This window comes from Erythranthe guttata, chromosome 10 (genome assembly GCF_056151865.1).
Source record: "Erythranthe guttata isolate IM_541 chromosome 10, IM_541, whole genome shotgun sequence".
NCBI lineage: Eukaryota > Viridiplantae > Streptophyta > Magnoliopsida > Lamiales > Phrymaceae > Erythranthe > Erythranthe guttata.
In genome coordinates this window covers 4,149,451-4,170,537 of record NC_142542.1, presented here as the reverse complement: position 1 = coordinate 4,170,537, position 21,087 = coordinate 4,149,451, and the positions used below count along the sequence as shown (strand labels likewise).

Sequence of the window (21,087 nt, the reverse complement as noted above, 5' to 3'; positions counted from 1 at the left end):
GCTTCTTATTTGTCATACTGTCTCTGCAAAACTATAATTATGTAAGAAGATAAAATTGAAGAAAAAATGAAAGGGAAATCAGTAGAATTCAATAAATTGAAGACTTGCCTTGCACAAATGAAATTATGTTCGATGAAATTATGTTCCTCTGTTTGGTGACGAACGAATCATCCTGCGCAACGAAAACAGCATTAAATTTCAGTCATAAGAATAAATTGAAAAGGGTTACTGCCGATTCTGACTTCACATGCTACAAACCAAAATTGAAGATGAATTGGAGGAAGAGAAAAACATGATTAGAACGGAAGTATTTTTTTTCTTGTGGGTGATGAAGAAAATCTGAGATGGCGGAGAGGCAGGGAAAAAGGACGGGAGAATTCGAGTGGAGAAGTTGAAAAGGGTGAGTTCAAAATTTTCAAGATGAACAGACGGAAAAGCCCTTAGGGTATAAATATTTTACAAAAATAGGATTAGGGTTTCGCCCAAAACCTTTCTTTTATATATAGAGATTTGAATGGGCAAATTACGATAATCCCTAAGGTTATGAAAATACTCCCTCGTATTTGTATAAGCACCTTTCAACTATATATTATCTAGTCAGTTGATAAATTTAGGAGCTTTCATTTGGTAAAATTGTATAGAAATTGCCGTAAGCCAAAATTTCATACTGATACTGTTTAGAGTTGGGTTCAATAAATAACCGAATTACCATTATTTTATTCAAAACATTTAAAATTTTGAATTTTTTTAATTAATTTTAGTTTAAATACTAATATTACTTATATATATATAATAAAACAAAACTGAATACCACTGAATTAACGATTTGGTAATCGGCATATACGGATTTTCGTTCGATTCAATTCAATCGGTTTACGAACTAGATAAAACACTCTTAGGTAAATTTAACATTGTAAAAACAGACGCGTAAGACATAACATAGTTGAAGTGGGTGGTTGTAATTATACAAACAAGAGGATTTTTTTTTGTAATTATACCTTATCTCATGAACGGAAAGGCACAAATTAATTACCGTGGACCAAGATTTATTACATATATATATATATAGAGAGATGTCTTCCATTGTGAAAGAAGGGAGAGGCACAAATTGAAGTATGAAGTGTTCATATTAACTGTACAAATAACCTTTACTCCAATCATATCAATTAAAGGGTTTCAGTACTCTTAATAATTATAGTGTTACTCGTACAAACATAAAACTAGAAGACAACCTTTAAAAAAAAAAGAAAAAAAAAAATCAATTTTGCTTCGATGGAAAAACCAAAGGAAAAAAACCCGGAAAATTGGTTGGTATTTCACTAGCAGCTCCTAAGGTATGAATACTTTGCATGGGCCAACAAACAAACTGGTCGGTACAAGATCAAATATGCTATCGAATCTGTCTTCTTCGTGATCCAAGATCCTAGAGTCATAAAAAGTGAAATTTGTCAGAAAGAGAATGTTTTAAGTAAAATAAAAAGAGACAATACAAACAAGCTTCGTCTCAAGTTTCGGGTCAACTTTTAATCAAGCATATGAAGGATATATAGTCCAAACGCGAATCTTATTATTGCACAATCCTGTGAAGGGTATTTATTGCCGAATACGAGGAATGTAATTCTAACCAATTCAACCAAAGCTAAGAATGAAGAAACACATACTTTGGCACATCTTCCAAGTTAGGGGTGTCACACCACTTCGTTTGATGCGATAGCTCTCATTCGATCATATGCCTTTTGAATTTTATGCCTTTCCTCTAGGGTCAAGTTTGTCCCTTCAGCAGACTGTAAGAGAGTGATGATGTCACGATCATCGTGTTAAAAACAGTAGGGTTTATTACCATGTGATTAAAAATAATAATAATAATAAATAAAAAGTAGGGAAAATTTCACATCACCACCTGTAAATTTCTAATTTTCGCACTTTACCCCTCAATTTTTTAAAAGTGAATGCCCCCTTTCAAAATGTTATTCTTGTTGCACAGGCCCCCGATAGCAAAACTCTGATGGACTATTCATCGGAATTGAGTATTTTTGTTGCATGTTGCCCCTTCAAAACACTATTTTTTTGCACGTTGCCCCTTTAAAATGTTATTTTTGTTACACAATGCCCTCCAAAAATTGGCTTATGGGGCAAAGTGCTGCCAAAATAATATTTCGAAGGGGCCTTTTTGAATATTTAGGGGGGGAAAGTGCGAAAATGGGAAATTTATAGGGGGTGAAGTGCATTTTGTCCTATATAAAATAAAAAGTCAAGCTCATACCAGCAAATTGAGTAGATTCTGCAACATAGTCTCACTTTCAATCTTGCACGACAACAGAATTTGTCTGATCTTGACATCTTTGTTCATGTGGAAGAGTACTGAGCCGATGGCACATATCGTAATTGAACGATCCACTGTGAGATGAGTGTGACGGGAACCAATTGATGAACTAGGCTCCGAAATCCAAGATCCCATCGTATTTAGGACAAGACTTGATAGTTTTTTGCTCCCATAAAACAGATGAAAGGAAGGTAACAAGTAATAACTTCTCCTTTTTGCACGAGTGACAGGGGTCGACTCTTGATCATCTTCCTTAAATGTCTGCATCAAAAAGCAGCAAGGACAGAGGGGCAACTACGTAAATTGATAATTCTGACACGAGATGACAGAGTAAATATCTACTTAAAATTATAAAAATAGTAGAGGTGCTCACAGATACAACATCGATCAAGTATTGCGCAAGAGCAAGGCTTAACTTGACAATACTCCGATCAGAAAGTCTAGTTGGTCGTGAGTCGAGTGTGACGAGCATTCTGAGGAAACCGCACTTATTTTCCATCGGCATTTCACCGCACTGAAACAAAGTTATTATAAATGAAAATTATTAAGCATGGAGATTATGAAGAGAATTATGGTCGTGATTTTTTTATGGTCAGATAACATACAATTTGATCAATGATTATGTTCTCCAGTAACTGAAAAACAAGATAATCGTCGCCGATCTGTGACAAACATGAGCAAACACTGCTAGTGACGGATTTGAATGCTTTGGGATTGGACTTCCCGTTATACTTGATAGCAGACTCGATTTTTTCTGCAAAGCAATCCAAAAAAATTAAATAGTGAAAGAAAAAATCTACGATAATTTCAATGCAACAATAGAAACGAGATGCAGCTGAATTGAATTCTAAGATACCTGGATAAACTTGGAAGCGAGAGAGTAAAGTGACATGGAAACTTGTGTAATCTGCGACTTGAATATGTCCGGCTCTGAACGCAGATTGCAGAACTTCTAAGATACGTAAAATCATCGACGGCTCAATATCATCACCTGAGGTTAGTGACGACACAAGGGCATAGTTACGAACGGAAATACAGAAAATTTGAAAGCAGCAATTAACAATCCAACAATGAAAAGTAATGGATCTTAGGTGTGTGACATGATACTTACATAAGCAACATGAAACTAGTGACTGCAAAAGCTGAGCGTCCATGAACGAGAAATAATAAAGGCAACAAACGGCGAGCTCCTGTATATCTGCTCCCAGCCTTACAAAGGGACCATAGCATACAGCTGCGAAGCATATATTATATTAAATATATGGCAAATGTAACAAGAAGAAAAGAGGAATGAAGTGATGGCAATTATCCCGACCTGAATTTAGCAGTTAATGCACATACGGGGAGGTTAGGGAACAGGACAGTTTTTATTATAAAGAAAAAAAACATAATCGTACAGTAACATATCGTGAATATACATACAAATTATTTAAGTATACCCTTAATGTTACTTAATTACGAAAAATCGAACCGTTAAATTAAAACCCTATTAAACGATACTTACCATTATCGATTTGTTGGCTGAAAAAACATCTAAAACTGTACTGCATAGTGTCAAAATCCTGAGAAAATATAGAGTTAACTGGAGCAACTTGTCCAACGTGAAGTTGAAGGCGTAACACAGCCTGCAGAAAGAACAATCATTAGTGGCTGCGCTCGTGGGATACAGGGTCTACGAGAGAATTTCTAAAACAGCATAGAAACAACATGAAAGTACCTCGGAACATAGTGGGCTTTTGTTGTCCAGCAAAATTAGCAACGAAGGAAGATAATGCATCCAAGTAATCTGATAGTCTAACAGTGTCGGATCATTTGCATCAAGGTTCCTTTCCTGATGCACAAAAAAAAGTGAACCCAATATTTATCTTGAGAAACCACAATTATTGATTGGCAATTATTTTGAAAAACAAATGACATTCTGAGTTACATGCAAGTGCAATATCCTAAGTTGAACTGTTAAAACTAATCCTACAATGATATGACTCAGAAAAGTAGCAAATAGGCATCTTACAGGAGCAAGCATTTCTTCAATTACGGAAAGGCAAGCCAATTTCATCGGAGATTCTGGACTCGAGTTCCTGAAAACCTCAGTAAAAGCCTGCAACGACAAATGTTGGTTAAAATTAGAGGCCCCATAAAGAGGATAAGAATATTACGGGATAAAACAGAGAATGACGATAAACAGCTAATTGGCAAAGCAATAGTTGAATATTTAAACCTGAAGAATACGAGACCTCCAGTCACCAGAAATTTGAGTAATAAGTTTTGGAATGTATGGGATAAGTGGAAGCAAGTGTTTCTCCTGAAAAACTTTACCCGATTGTGCCTGCGAATAATGTATCCATTATATATTGAAAAATGTGCTGTGGTGATTGAGTGAAAAAAAAAAAAGCAGAGCTGATTTCATATATAGGACAAATATTTCAGTCGTGAAGAGGTAAAACAGAAGCAGCAGAAAGAGAACTTCATGAAGAAACCAAGTCATGGTATCGCACCAGCTAATCTATACGTATTTGGCTAAAGCCTAATGTGCAAAGCACCAGACTCAAATCTCGATTTTCGTCTTATATGCATATGTCCATGAAATAGAAGTCCATAAGCAAACCTTTGTATACAGTGAACTCTCAATAAATTCGAGAAACTTGTCCAACAACGCAGAAGGAGAGTAGCTGCATTTACTCGACTGCAAATATATTTTGGTAATTACAGTATCTAGCATGAAGATCCGATCTTCTTCCTGCAAAGAATAGAGCAAAGAAAAATTATAGATTTATGTCCTTCCAAAACAAAGGGAAATTCTTGGTGTTATTTACAACTAAAAAATCGGAAATAAATTAACCGTGATTTTTTCATTTCAGTGGATATAGCTATTAGCCAATAAATGTGCAATATAAACTACTCCTTGAAATAGGAAAATATACCTTGCCTGAGAGATGATGAACTACGTTGAGGGGAAACACATTCCATAACTTCTTTAACATCATTGGCGATAATGATTGATCATATGTGATCGCACCGGGCTTCTGAAAAGGTAGAAGAATATGTGGGTCCGGTTCACTTCTGCAAATCCCACTAACCAAAAACCCGATAATGAAATCTACGCTCTGAAGTATAAATTGCAAACAATCACATGATTGCACATCTAGTTGGGTTGTGCTGTGCAGAGATGGCATGAAATCATGGAAACAACCAACTAGAATGGACAAAAGATCCTTCAACTGCTTCGTAATGTCGCTAATCCCTGCCAAACACGGAATCAAAGTGTTCTGGTGTTAAGCAGTTTTCTCCACATTAGGAATTGAATCGAATCACACCCGAGTTTAAGGCATATCACCAAACTCAGAAATGAAAATTTTCTAGACCTTTTTTTTTCTCAAACGGACCTCAAATCAATTGAAATTCTGACAAGAGGTAGAGAATAAAATAATGTACCTGATGGAAGTGAAAGTTTTTGGAACTGATCAATAGATTCTTTGGCATCCTCGGGCTCATAAGCATGAAGCATGCCATCAGCCTGAGTATCCTGTAAAAAGCCAGTCTTGATTTAGTATTCAATCTAAAGCACAGTTGATGAAAAAAAAAGATGACAACCTGGCTAGCATAGGACAACTAATGAAAGTAGACGAGATAAGATAGCCGCAAATACATCCAAACTTATTACAGGGCCAGGCTTCATTAAAATAAAGCTACATTGATAAACAAAAACACACACGCACAGTATCTTAAGAAGAAATAACAGAACAGAGAAAACTTTGAAAATTTAAGCATGAAAATTTGCATTAGGAATCTAAATGTATAAATGTAGTGTATGTAATTTAATGCATATAATCATGCTAGTAACATTAATTCATTAAAGAATACATTTTTAACTGCCGAGTGATTCCTCTCATTAGATGGTAACAGTGATAAGCAACGAATCAGTCCGGCTAGAATGCTCTTTAATTTGCTCTTATCCTCTAAAAAATGTTTCTTCCGCATTATATCTTCATACTTCGGGAGAATCTGCAGATATTATGTCAAAGTTTCAGGTAAATAATGATGAAATAGATTAAACTAACTTCACAAATCAGCCATGTGATCATACGGAAAGAAAGATGAATGATCCAAACTAAAATCCCATCAGTGGAATTTGTCCGTGGCATACACTGAGAATGACAGAACTCGTTAATTTCAAGAGTATGTAGACAGCTACAGGTTATACAAAACTATCCCTGAAAATCCAAACATGTATGCGATGAAATACAAGATTCGGCATTGGAAATGAGAAAAGATGGGCATACCTTTTCAGCATACAAGGCGAATGAAGAGGGATAAAACTGGACAACAAGGTCAAGAATTTTAAAAGCCATCAATCGCACATCTAGTGCTAAATTAGTCATGGCGTCAAAAATATATGCCATCATCAAGGAAACTAATGGTCCTTGGTTATCCTGTAAAAGAAAATCATAATATCAACTATTCAAATCTAACTGAAAATATCTTTAAAATGCCGGTACAATAAATTAAGATGTACGACATAATGACACCAAGAAGTGAAAACCACCCCCTAAACTATTGAGAACAAACAAGATACCACATCATAATAAGAACCAATATTCTGGCCCTCGAGAGTCGGGGAAAGTTAAGTTAACTATGAGGATCTAACAAGAAAGAAAGATGAACTAACACCTCTCATACTAAACCATGCAATGAAAACTGGACTCCAATGCTCCCCGAGTCATTAGTTGTTACTTGTATTAAGATTTACTAACAAAAGCAACCTTCCAATTACATCTCCACAAAGAAATGACGAATGTATACATACAAATCCTAAGATAGTAAGTAATAGATTTCCTTTTGGCATGGAAATTCAGTATACCACCAATTCTACTATCTAGAAAATAAAGTAACACCATAATAAAGCCTTGAGTAAGTAAAAAACATATATGTTTCAAGTGAGATTTGGAATATCTTTTTTAATATATTTCAAGTAAGAATTCAGATAAAGTTAAATCTCAAACAACCTTAATCCAAGATAGTTGCACACTGGATAATGCAAAAAATAAATTTTAATATCTTCGAGCATGCGATATATACCATAAATATTAATAAATACCTTTACACAGCCCGGGAAAATTACTGTCTTAAAAAGTTGATACAGTGTTTCACGGACCAACTTATCATCATCACTGATGAGTTCACGCAGTTTTTCTATAACAGCAATTTTATTCAACCTCAGCTCAGCTGGGTGCTTAAGCAATATATCTTTGATACCTAATAATGCACCTGAAGTACGGATAAACAATTAGTTAGTATTTCATAATTAAAAAAAAAAAAAGTGAGACGAAAAATCTGAAATAGGAAAAAATAATCACTAGAAATTACAAAAACCACAACATAGTACATGTTCGCTCGGAAAATTTATTTATTTCAGTTCGGTAAACTTGAAATGTATATAATCGTGAGAAATAATGAAAAAATCATATAAAACCGAATGGTATTTACAAGGGGTCAACGATAAGGTTTATAAAGCTTTTTAGATATCCAATCTAGATTGAAGGTTTAAAATGATATCTAAGGGAACTAATAATGCACTCTTTTGCCATCTCATGTATATGTCGATATTGCAGATAACTTCCGTCCAATTTTTCATGCTAAACGAATCACAAAAATGATAATTCATACGTCCAAGAACCTTAACATAAACGAATTTATAGAAATTTGTAAATCATATTCAGTATCATTTATTTTTCTTCAATCACAGCCGTACATTTATTTTCATTTCTGCATCAAACGAATTAAAGTACATTTCGACTGAATATCCAGTGACATTTCCATAACCATATATAACTGAAAGATAAATTGCGGAGTTGGAAGGAGAAAAAGACCAGACCTTTTCGGACTTTGTTATTGTGGTGGCTTGTGTGCTGAAGAAGCTCCTTCAATGTCAAACCCTTCTTGCTGACTGCTAAACCCGCCTTCTCAGCCGTTATACTTTGCTCCGGAAGAACTATAGCTTTCGACTTAATTTCAGTGTTTGTAGCATTCTTCGGAGGGGGTAATTTCCTTCCAATTTTCCGCTTAATTTTCTGCCAACATAAAATTACAGAGCTTCAGAATTCATTCTCCCCAATATTAATTAGACGAATTTACGATCCTTACCTTGAAATCCACACCGCCTTTTCTAGGTTTTTTCTGAGATTTAGGTTTCCCCATTATCCCCTTTCTTCTACCGCGGTGGTTTTACAATGTTAATTTTTCTACCTATCCAATAATCTTAGCCGAGTCGGTTCCCGCTGGGTAAGATAACGGCCGGTAATCGCTCTCTGCACGGACGTTAGGGGAACGGCGGTAAGAAAAACGGCTGCCGTTAACTAATGCTTCCGTGAGAGCGGAAATCCAAAGGCGGGGTTTAGTTTAAGGTTTAAGACACAAAACCAGAGGGGAGATTGGGAGTGACGGAAGTTTGTTTTGGGCCTAACGCTTTTAATTAGTGGGCCTATCTGAATATTCTATTTTATTAATGGGCCATTTTGGAATAAATTTCAACAACAAAACACAAAACCATGCCCAATAATTACCACTCATAAGGTCCAATCTAGTGAAATATATGAAATTATGATTTTGTCATAGATGTTAGTTTAAATACTAATATTACATATACAATTTTATATTTATAAAATATTAAAAAAAAAATCGAATATCGAACTGAACCGCATATTTCGATTCGGTAAACAGTACGAAATTTTTGCTTACCGAAAATTCAGTACGGTCTTGCCAAACAAATACCCCTAAATTTACTTACTGAAGAATTTGTTTTTTGTTATAAAATACACTAGCATTTTTTCCCCGTCCGATGCACGGGATATTATTTCACGAGTAAAAAAAAAAATCAATTTAATACATAATAAGAAAATCTAGTACATAACATAGTAAAAATTAATGATGTAGTATTTAATATTTATTATTCATATTTTATATAACATTAGTTTGTTTAAATTTTACATATTAAGATTTAGGGTAAATTCCACTTTACCCCCTCGTACTCTACCCGAGAACCACTTTACCCCCTCGTACTCTCAATTTCATCGATTTACCCCCTTGTACTTGTACAATTTCCCAATACAGCCCTCTTCTTTAACTTTTGTCAATTTTGACTCTGACGCTGTTTGGTCAACTCTGTAAATTACAAAATTGCCACGGCCTATAACGCGTTGTTTCTCCTCCGTCAATATTGTCATTTTTTCTTCTCCCACCACTTCCCCTTCCAAGATATCCCCAAATTGAACCCCTAACTTAGTAAAAATCAAGACCCAAAAATTGATCGATTCCACCTAGTGCAAAGAAAAAAAATATATGAATGTGTGAAACTTTCTCTTTTCTAATCACGAGAGTCAAAATCGAAAAAATCAATATTTACGTCAATATTTTGACTCTTGACCAAATGGCGTCAAAGTCAAAATCGAAAAAAGTTGACGAAGAGGGCTGTATAGGGAAATTGTACAAGTACAAAGGGGTAAATCGATGAAATTGAGAGTACGAGGGGGTAAAGTGATTTTTGGGCAGAGTACGAGGGGGTAAAGTGGAATTTACCCTAAGATTTATAATCCAAATATATAAATTTAGATTTAGAGGGTGTTTGGCTAAGCTTATTTTAAATAGCTGATAAGTTCTTACGTCTGGTAAGATGTTTTAAGAGCTGATAAGTTGTTACATCTTATTTTTATGATTAATTTTTAGAGTGTTTGGATAATTAGCTTATTTTCTATTTTTACTCATTATAAGATCTTAAATAAAAAGGTGGGGTAGATATACTTATTTAAAAATATTTTATTTGCTCTCCAACAGCTTATTTAAAAAAATTTAAGATTTTTTTCTAAAAAAATACCAAACACTTTAGAAGAGCTTATAAGCTCTAAAACATCTTATAAGCTCCTTTTAACATCTTATAAGCTTAGCCAAACACCCTCTTAATAAATTGAATTTCTATCTTTGTCTCTTAAGATTGGAGATATATTGATGAAAAATAGGAGATTGATAATTGTTGAAAATTAGTAGAGAAAAAATATTAAAAATAATTAATTAAAAAAATATCATTAGGGTTTTTTAGGGTTGCCCAACGTTTATTTCTTGCACCAAAATGCGAAATCCCTCGCCCCCAGGCCCCCATCCCTTGGCCCGAAGCCCAACGTTTCTTTCTTTTATATATAAGATAATTAATGGGAATGGCTGTAAATTGTAATTACCCAAACATGAGGGATTTTCATAATCTAACATTACCTCTGAGATACCGTAATTTGCCCTAATTTTACATATAGCCAACGTGACAACTCATAACCATAATGGGCTTGTAATAATTCAACAATAATTCCCTGCCAACCACGTATTGATCATGTGGCAACTAAGATTTTATTTTATTTTATTAAATTAAATTAAATTTTTTGGTCACGTGGCAACTAATTAAGATACCAACACTGAAAATTAACGCTCAAAACCTTGAGCCCTTGACATAGACGCACCATGTTACATCCAATCAATCTACTTTTCTGGATCAATCATTCATTCAAGTTAACCTATTAGATCTCGACACGTGTTGCTATTTTACAACATTTTCACATGACTTCTTTTCTTAAATACTAATCAAATCAAATGTCTTTTGAAGCACTATATATGTTTTTTTTTTCTCCCACAAATCAAAGAAACAAAATCATCTTTTTGAAGATCCAATCAAATTAGTGACTTTGATGCGTTCTTCAAGAATATTCGTGTTTGGTACAGAACCATGTGTGTGTGTTTTGTGTGTGTGTTGTGTGTGTGTGTGTGTGAGATTGAGACTAATCCACTTCCAATTGTTGGAAATATGGGACCATTTTCCTTATGCATGAAAAATATTATTTATGTTTTTAAAATGAAATTGCCAAAGAAAATGAAATTTTCGATTAGAACCATTAGAGTTCAGAAACTCCAATGTTGTAGTGAGTCTGTGAGTGCAATACAAAATAAATAATAAATATTGCTATTTTACAAGTGTAATTTTTGGAAAACAATTGAAATCTACGGAAATGCAAATTGTATCGGGAATCAAAATATAATATGTATTACAATTCCATGAAAAAAAATAGGATCGAAACTTTCAAAATTCAGAATGAAAAACATTTATCAAATCCAAAATCCCGGATCGAATTCGGCGGGATCCGGAATAGTGATTCCAATTTCCACCACAAGTATAGGTGAAATTTAAATGTAAGAAAAATAACAAATCAACAAATATCATCCAAAACTGTAACAAGAATGGCAGCTGCAAGAAGCTAACTGCTCACTGATCTATATCTACATCCCACAAAATTAATATTACACAAAAAAAAAAAAAAAAAAAACCACACACACAAACACCCAAACAAGTTATCTACATCTATATCTACAAATCATAAACAAAAATCACAGAGTAATAAATAACCTAAGTCTACCGGCCGTCGACCGAAGTAAACGACTCCCCAAATCCGGCAGGCCTCGCCGGAATACTGCCCTTACTATCCTCCAAATCCATAAAGCTCGCGTCTTTCCCCTCGGATTCCTGCCAATCCTTCACCATCTGATTAAGCGGCAGGCTGTAATCGATCCCGCAATACTCCTCCGCTTCGTGCTTCAGCGGTTTCCATTTCTCGACCAGCGACGCCAGAACGTTCACTGCGTGGCCCATATCGGGCCGTTGACCGGGCTCCCTCGCCGTGCAGTGGCCTGCTAGTTCGGAAATAATCGAGACGCTCTCTAGGGTTTCGTCTTCCGTGTCAAGAGAAGGGTCGATTGCGGCCATTAGCTTCTCTTTGTTCGATTTGATGTGCCAGAACCATGCGACTAGGTATTGGCTCTCCTCGGGACGGTCCTCGTCGAGGGCCATCATTCCGGTTAATAGCTCCATCAATACGACGCCGAAGCTGAACACGTCGGCTTTTGTCGTGATTTTACCCATAACTGTATTAATTTATTTTTAACAAGACAAATTATCATGAGAAATATAGTTAAAGAAAAAAAAAGGATTAGATGATCAAAAATTCAAAACTAGGGGTGAAAATTGAAATCGAATTTCTGAATTCCGCCAATTCTGTTTCGAGTATTTTCAATTCTGGAACAATATTTTTTTATTCTGATTTTAATAGAATTGGAATACTTATTAGATTCCGATTTTAATTTCGAAAAGTGAACTTATAATATAATTAGAATTATGTATAGTATGTTATAGGTGACATAACATTTTGGAAATTCCGAATTTTTACTGATTCCGATAAAAAAAAAGAAAAAAAATCCGATTTGGGAACAATTTTTTTTTATTCCAATTTCTAAAATTCTGATTTTTTCGATTGTTCTTTAGAACGGAACTGGAATTAGATTTTCACTTCTTAAAAAATAAATTGTTTCGAAATTGCTAATTCCGATCACGATCCATCCGATTTCCGCCCATAATCATGCACAAATCTATTTTAGCATGCACTCTATGAAGAAAATTGTGAAAAAGGAAAAAAAATATTATTCTAAATTTGGTGATGAAATTTTCTTCGAAAAGTAGATCAAGAACACACAAAAACACGAAACGCAATTCTTACCCGCATATTCCGGCGCAAGGTATCCAAAAGTGCCCGCTAGCCGCGTGACAACCGACTTCTCACCATCCGGAGCAAGCTTCACGAGACCGAAATCCGAAACCTTGGCTCGAAAATCATCACCGAGCAAAATATTCGACGATTTAAGATCCCTATGTATAAAACTCTGATGAGCTAGGTTATGAAGGTACTCCAATCCTCTAGCAACATCCAAAGCTATATTCAGCCTCCTCTTCCAAGAAAGTGGCTCCAATTTCAATTTCTCCCAATTAAATAGATGCCGACTAAGCGCGCCTTGCGACATATACTCGTAAACAAGAATTCTCTCGTTTCCTCCGACCGAATACCCCAAAAGCGACACCAAATGCCTGTGCCGAACTTTCGAGAGAACCGCAATTTCCGATTGAAATTCGTCAATTGCTTTATTAGTAATCACCCCGTTTTCCATTCTTTTAACCGCTATTTTGGTCCCGTCCTCGAGTTCTCCTTTATACACTACGCCGAACCCCCCTCGGCCGAGCTCGTTTTCCGGGGCAAAGTTTTTCGTCACGTTTCGAAGGACTTGTACCGATATTACGAGATTGCCGGACTCGATCACGTGGGATTCGGTGCTGTTGGCGCTTGTCGAGCAGCTATTGGTCAATGAGGTCGTACTTGCGTTGTTGTTGTTGTTGTTTCTGTTGTTATTATCCGCAATCACGATCTTGATCGAATTGTCAGATGAGTCTCTTGGATGAACCACGAGTGAGCTTTGAGAAGGGTTTCGGTTATTTTTCCTCTTCTTGCAGAAACAAATCGAAATCGGCGCAATAATCAAGAAAACAAGAACTGCGAAACTCCCGGCAAAGGCCACAATCACGAATAACTTACTCGAACGTTTTTCTTTAAAAGGTTCGTGCGTGAGACTGGCGGGGTTGTAATTATTAGAACCGTCGGTCGGTGGGGATGTGTTGTTTTCTCGAGATGGGGATTTATCAGGATTGAAAAGAGAGTTCCCATCTAAGATAAGTTTTACGTTGCTACTAAACCTCGGAATCGGAGGCGAAAGATTGTTCTTGCTCAAATTCAACAATGCCAAAAACTTCAAACTCGTCCAATTCGTCGGAATTTCGCCCGATAAATTGTTCGACTGCAGATATATATACGTAAGCGAATCAAGATCCGAAATCGAAGGGCTCAAATTACCCGAAAGATTCGAATTTGGCAAATTCAAAGTAATAATCTTTCCATTCGAATCACACCCGACACCTAACCAAGAAACTCGACACGGGTTATTACCAACCCAAGATCGGACAAGCTTGTCCGGATAACTCACTCCATCAAGAAACTCCAACAGCGACATCACATCCGGGCTGCACGGAGCTCCAGGATCCGGAAGACAAAACGGGTTCGACCCGTACGTAGCGTTAACCGTTCTGAACTTCGGAACGGGCCCCATCAAGTGGTTGTTGTTCAAATCCAATCGATCCAACGGCATGTCCGCCAGGCCGGCGGGCACCAAACCGACGAAACCATTGCCGTTCAGATTGAGATCGCGCAAGGAGATCAAATCGCCGATGCTAAACGGGATTTTGCCGGAGAAACGGTTACCGTGCAGCCATAGACTAACGAGCGATTTCATGGTTGTGACTATGTCGATTTGACCGGTCAAGCCCTCGGACTGCTCGTTCAACCAGAGGACCACCAACAGAGAGCCACTGAAGGTGTTCGGTATAATGCCTGAGAGACGATTTAACGACAATTTCAGAACTTCTAAAGAAGACATGGTTCCCAAAAATGGGGGTAAACCGCCGGCTAAATTGCAGTTCATTAGCGTGAGGTTTTTAAGCTGAGCTGAATCTTGCAAATCGGAAGGTAAAACCCAGCCGCCGTTTGTGGCGTTTAGAGGGTTGTTGTCTAGTGCTAAAACTTCCAAATCGACGAGCCCTCTGAAGAAATCTGAAGGGATTGTGTCGAAATTGTTGTAATCCAGATAGGCGTATCTCAATTTGGATAGTCCGTTAAAAGACGGCAACTCGCCGTTAAATTGGTTTCGCTGAAGGCCTAGATTTTGCAGCATGGACAATTGGTTGAAATTGTGGGGTAACGGCCCCTTCAGACCCAACCCTCTGACCTGAATCTGCGTAACTCTGTCGCCGGAGCAGTATACGTGGGGCCAGCTCGGCGGGCCGCATGGGTCGCCGGCGCCGCCATTGTCGGGCCATTTCAGAAGCTCGGCATTTTCCAGATTCTTCTTGAACTGGTTCAGTACGGCTAAATCGTTTGGGTCTGTGACGCTTTGAACGACGGAGATGGTGAGCAGGAAAAGCGCCGCCGCGATTTTTAACTGGTTGTAATAATTGATGGCCGCCATGGGGAGTGGGTTGAAGCTGAGAAGGAAGAACTGTGTGTATATCCAAGCATTGAGGGGGGTTGAAGAAAATTAAACTTAAGGAAGAGAAATTGTGAATCTTGATTGAGAGTGTATGTGTGGAAATTCAGACAGAGGAGTTGGCAGTGGATATCTTTTTCTTGATACATATGGGTGTTCCTTGTTTCTTTGTAGAATAATGGGGAGGGCAATTCCGTCTTTTCACCAGACTGCATTTTTTATTTTTTATTTTTTATTTTTTATTTTTTATTTTTTATTTTTTATTTTTTATTTTTTATTTTTTATTTTTTATTTTTTATAATTGTATTTATGTTTATGACTTCACGGATAGGGCATTGCTTGGTTTATTTGTCCTGAGCTATTTATGACTCCATGCATATATTGGCCATTTTTTTTAATCGAGAAATCTGCAGTCAATCGTATAGGTGTATTGGGTAAAATTACACTATCGTATAATAGCTTACAAATCACACGAGAGACGTATTAGACATTTCTTTGTTTGTTCTGAAAGTGAATGTGCAATAATCTTTTGGCCCATTGATTTTCAAAATTGAATTTTAGGCTGCTCGTGAATTATGAATAAGTATATTAACTTGAGTCTGTTTGTTTATATTGTGGCCAACTTGAACTTGTGTAATTAATCTGAGCCGACTTTGGCTTAATTTTTGTGCATACACACATATAAACACATATACTGTGCGTGTTTGTATGTATATGAATAATGATAAATATACCAACATATTTTACCCGGTGTAAGATTATATAAACCAGTTTTAACCCATGAGTATTATGCTACCAACCATTCCAATTTTCAATTATTGAATTCCAATTATTGACCAAAATAAATAAATATAATTTAGTTTTGGGTGTACCGACATCCAAACATGGTCCTACGGGGTCCAGCCATGCTACTACATTCTAAGCACTACTCAGCACTAACTCGAGTGTGTTTCTTTTTTCTTATTTCTTTATTTTTATAATTTGAATCTCTTATTTTTGTCCCGTTAAGATTATTGGCGCGGACAACCTTCTAATTTGTATTTTATGATTTATTATCCTTCGGATTAATATTGGTACTTTTTTAATATATAAATTTTATTTTTTATTACTAGGTAACTAACTATTTGCACTTGATTCAATCGAAGTATAACGATTTATTAGGGCTGGGAATAAGTCGATTTTACTTACTAATTGAGTCGTTAGATAATCATTTGCAGATTCACTCGTGAAAGTTGGACCGATCAAACACATAGATATGTGTCAGCTGGTGATTGTCAGTATTCTCGAAAGTCGATTGATTGATAATTACACGATCAACTACCGATTAATCCGATTAAAAATGAAAAATCGTTTTGTGGTGTAGGTGCAATGAAAAAGACGACCAATATGGATAATAAATAACATAAGATATATCCAACAATGTGAAAGTGTGGTGGTCGTTTTAGTCCTGTGATTTGTTGTTGCATACATGGAAATGCTGGTCAATTTCACTAAAAAAAATTCAAAAAGGAGAAAATAAAAAGATTTTGATAAGTATAAAATTTTATGAAATTAAACTATGGGATAAAATCTTAAATTAGTATTAAAACCTCTATATGCTAAGCCAGCTATCATGCAATAACTAAACCTATTAAATCACAATAGATGTGATATTTTAATGTTGTTTTTAATTTCGTCACGAGCTCAAGTTCCCCAATAAGATAGTACCTTAAATTGCAAAATTTGAAAGATGTGATAATGTTGTTTAAATTTTAATAATACCGTTTCGATTTCAAATGTAATTTGACTGTTTTTGGGGCTGAATTTGGCAAAAATCGTCAAAACGTAGAATTATGGTTATGCAAGTTAGTTTACTAATACAACATGAATCACGCAGATTGAATGTTGCGTGAGAAAGATATACATGAATCAATGAACATAACTCGCATGCCACAATTTAATGTTTTAAGTTATCTGAAATTTAAAATATGATTCGTTGATGCATAACTTCGTTATCCAACATTCGATCTAATTAATTAGAGTAGGGTTAGAAATCTTTTTGAAAGGACTACAATTTTCGTGATTTGAATTTTACTCGGTATATAAAATAGTCAAAATCACGTTCGAAATCCTGGCACAACTAAAAACAACATAGTTTATTAATACTACTACATTGGATACAATAGTTTCTCGAGGGGCCATTTAAGATCTCCCATATCCAATTAATGATTAATTTTCTATTAATTAGTAGTTAATTAATTAATTAGGTAAAGTGTTTAAGAGAGAATGATAAAAATTAGGTTTTGGATTGGTGTGGCGGTGCAAAGGTGGTTTTTGATTCAGCCAATGAGTTGGGACCAAATTGGGCCCCAAAATCTAGTAAGCCTTTTGTCTGGTCTATGTAGGGTAAAGCAAACTCCAATTGGTCAAAAAAGTTGATACGGCGCCGTTTCCCAGTATTTAATATTTAAAATATTTAACAATTAAATTATTTTACTCCATCTTTATCTTTTCTTGTCTTAGATTGGCATGAGAACCGTTTTGGTGGTTGGGCATCTTTAAAGAATATTCTAGTTTCTTGCTTTTAGCATGGGATTAATGTTTAGCAGAAACTAGAATCAAACATCCTTGTATTCCTCGAGGAGAAAGAATTTCACCTTTTTTGGATTTATGGTCACGAATTTTAAACTTTGCGCACATAATTCTCTTATAGTTTTAATGCAGCAGATGAGACCTCTTAATCATGTTCATTAGAAGGGTGAAATTTTTAAAAGTACAAAGAGTTATATATTTATATTAAATTAATAACGGGCTTATGTGCAAAAAGTTCAAACTTCAGAGAAATTATTGCTTTTATTGAAAATATAAGGGGTTCATATTAGGGGTGGTAAACGAGCCGAGCCGGCTCGTGAGCTCGACGAGTCGGCTCGTAAAAAGCTCGAACTCGGACTCGAGGTTTTCGAGCTCGAGCTCGCGAGCTCGAGCTTTTTGACGAGCCGAATTTTAGTTGTTCAACGGCTCGCGAGCCGGATTTATTATTATTTTTTTTTATTTGTTTTTTATATGTTATTTTTATTTAAATAATGTATAATAATATAAAATATTATAGAAATAAATACAAATATTAAAAAAATATATAATCACAATTTAGTTTTTATTTTGTATTTTTTTAAAATAATTTTTAATAATAAAATAATAATTAAAAAATATTAAAAAAAAAAAAAAAAAAAAAGAGATTGGGCTCGAGCTCGACAAAATTAACACGAGCTCGAGCTCGAGCTCGAGCCAGCCAAAAGAGGCGAGCTCGGCTCGTTTACACCCCTAGTTCATATGTACAAAAGCTCAAACTACATGGAGGTTAAATGCTATTTAGCCTTTTCATTTTGAGTGAAGGATTTGTGTTTTTTTTTTGGAGTTTTATATTATATAATCCTACAGGCTTGCATTAGGCCCAGTAAATAGTAATTGGGCCACTGGGTAAATTCTTTACTTTGTGTGTGGTGAATCGATTCATGTGTAGGCCCACTAAATTAAATTGGCCTTTTAGAGTAGATATGTTAATAATTAAACTATTTGCCTCTTATTTTTTTGTTTAATCAATATAGGGTAAATTAAAACCACTCCATGAGGTATGGTGAAATTACGAAAAAAATCTCATATTTAGATAATTATAACTATTCCTCAACTATGAATCTTCTTACACGTTCACATTTATGGTGTCAAATTCAATATAATCTTCTAGATTCCGTGCAATATTCTCTAGATTGTAATCGTTTTGTACAAAAATACAGTTTCTGATGCACCACGATCTGATATATACAAGCCAAAAAATACATCTTATGATCATCTTGCTTCAAAATGTGATAAAACGGGTACAAAATTGAAAATATTCCATATAATCTAGAAGATTCCACTAAATTTGACACTGAAAGGGTGGATGTGTAAGAAGATTTATAGTTGATGGGGTAGTTGTAATTATCCAAACAGAGGGTTTTTTTCGTAATTTAACCAGGGGTGGTTGTAATTTACCCATCAATATATTTACCATTTCCCCAATAAAAGTAGAAAAGATCTTATTTGTTCATCTTCGAGCTAACTAAAATTCGAAGAAATTAAATAATAGATGAACATTTAAAATGAAGCCCCAGTTTATATTTAGAGTAAAAAGCAGTTTGCCCCCTAAACTAAAGGCTGTTTTGCACTTTGCCCCCCCCCCCCCAAAAAAAAAAAAATTGCACGTTTTTACCTAAACTTGTTAATTCATTGCACGGTGCCTCCGAAAAGGAATATTCCGGCAATTTTGACCGGAATGGGAAACCATGTGTGTTGCACGTGAAATTTGTAGGGGTAAATTTGTCCATTCTATATCCTATATATTAATATAAACTAATCATTAAAAAAAAAATTAAAAAAAGAAAAAAAAAAAAAAAAAAAAGCTGCCACCATCCCGTTGGCCACTAAAAAAAAACCCGAAACTCTTCCCACACCACCATTTTTCATCTATCTTCATAAATCAACTATGTTTCTTCTTCTTCTCCGCCCTTTGTGTGTTTCCGTGGGCTTGAGGACGATGCAGGCAAATTGAGTTTGGAGCTTTATCTCTCCACAAATGAAGAGGTTAAAGAGGTCATAAATGGTGGAAGCAGAGTGGCCGAAAAATCCACTGATTCGGTCTCTGCGTCCTCCCTCCTCGCCGCTTCTTCTTCATCTTCTTCTTCTTTCAACGGTGACCCATTCTTCAGAATTTGTAATTTTGTCCACCAAACAAATTGATGCGGCTGTTTCAGAGATTTTTTTTTATGTTTAGGTTTTTAGAAAATTATCTAGGTTTCAATTTGAATGATAGATAAATAATAAGAGAAATGAAATCTGCATATCGAGATTTTAGGAAGATAGCAGAAATCTGAATTTCAATCGATGTTTAGATATATATATGAGAATGAAAATCCAATTAGGGGAGTCAGTTGCTCGGATTTTGAAAATTGGTGACGAGAGAAAGCTGGTGTGAAGTGGGAAGGCAAGGAAACAAGTGAAAGGTGGGATTTCAGCGGCGGCGCCGCCGTAGGCCTCCACGACGGTGTTAGCCATTGTCATAGTGGGCTTTCAAACAAGTGTCCTTTGAATGAGAAGCCATTGGCGTGCTACAAAATGTGAAAGAATTTAAGAAAGAATTTGGGGAAAGAACGAAGTGTTATGTTTGAGGGGAAAAAATAAGTGAAGAGACTACTTTGCCCCTTTCCAACTCACGTGATTTGCACATGTATCAGATTCCGGTGGATGTTGCCTGAAAATAGCAACCGCGCAACAAAATATCGAGTTCGGGTAAAATTTTGCAAAAAAAAATTGTTTGGGGCAAAGCGCAAAACAGGTCTTAATTTAGGGGGCAAACTGCTTTTCACCCTTATCTTTATAGCATCACCCAATTCAATATATATACAACACGAAATCGTCATGCATAAATTAAAAAGCTTCACAAACCAGCAGACCCAGCAAATTAACATGCATGCATGCGGTACGTACCAAAACATATACGCAACAACTGAACAAGTTTGTTGCATGATTTATTGTACGGCACTGAAAAAATAAACCCAAGAACGTAATTTAATTATTACACAAAAACAGAAAACATCACTTGGAAGTTGGATCAATCAAAGGTCTCTTGTGGCTAGAAATTTCTTAAGATCCTCAACGGCAACTTTCACGCCATGTGTCTTCATGCGAGTGTCCCTTTAATTATAACGATCTTTACTATAATTTACTAACGGAGTACCAAACCACTTCTTTCCGCCGCCGCCGGAGGATCCGGACGAACATGCCAGAGACGCGATTTAATTTGT

At 35.7% G+C, this 21,087-nt stretch overlaps 2 protein-coding genes across 2 annotated transcripts; both read right to left on the bottom strand.

The window, feature by feature from the left end:
• Positions 1–1,108: 1,108 nt before the first annotated feature.
• On the bottom strand, positions 1,109–8,757 carry LOC105949887 (uncharacterized). Its single transcript, XM_088823631.1, has 19 exons — positions 8,465–8,757; positions 8,196–8,391; positions 7,419–7,588; positions 6,604–6,753; positions 6,185–6,325; positions 5,756–5,846; positions 5,245–5,564; positions 4,929–5,060; positions 4,542–4,649; positions 4,335–4,421; positions 4,041–4,154; positions 3,828–3,948; positions 3,435–3,557; positions 3,180–3,314; positions 2,929–3,077; positions 2,697–2,837; positions 2,264–2,584; positions 1,662–1,784; positions 1,109–1,423 (listed from the first exon to the last, which is right to left on the bottom strand). The coding sequence occupies exons 1-18, from the start codon at positions 8,516–8,518 to the stop codon at positions 1,689–1,691; spliced, it is 2,649 nt and encodes an 882-aa protein (XP_088679757.1). The 5' UTR covers positions 8,519–8,757; the 3' UTR covers positions 1,109–1,423; positions 1,662–1,688.
• A 2,676-nt stretch (positions 8,758–11,433) lies between these two features.
• On the bottom strand, positions 11,434–15,519 carry LOC105949985 (receptor protein kinase TMK1). Its single transcript, XM_012973303.2, has 2 exons — positions 12,904–15,519; positions 11,434–12,274 (listed from the first exon to the last, which is right to left on the bottom strand). The coding sequence occupies exons 1-2, from the start codon at positions 15,251–15,253 to the stop codon at positions 11,766–11,768; spliced, it is 2,859 nt and encodes a 952-aa protein (XP_012828757.2). The 5' UTR covers positions 15,254–15,519; the 3' UTR covers positions 11,434–11,765.
• Positions 15,520–21,087: the final 5,568 nt, after the last annotated feature.

Bases quoted from the DNA above. Each gene is read 5' to 3' on its own strand.
- LOC105949887 (XM_088823631.1), bottom strand. From the start codon at position 8,518: ATGGGGAAACCTAAATCTCAGAAAAAACCTAGAAAAGGCGGTGTGGAT. The intron at 3,078-3,179 runs GTATCTTAGAAT...ATTGCTTTGCAG, and splicing joins TCGCTTCCAAGTTTATCCAG to AAAAAATCGAGTCTGCTATC. The intron at 2,585-2,696 runs GTGAGCACCTCT...TTTTTGATGCAG, and splicing joins ACTTGATCGATGTTGTATCT to ACATTTAAGGAAGATGATCA.
- LOC105949985 (XM_012973303.2), bottom strand. From the start codon at position 15,253: ATGGCGGCCATCAATTATTACAACCAGTTAAAAATCGCGGCGGCGCTT. The intron at 12,275-12,903 runs GTAAGAATTGCG...AAATTAATACAG, and splicing joins CCTTGCGCCGGAATATGCGG to TTATGGGTAAAATCACGACA.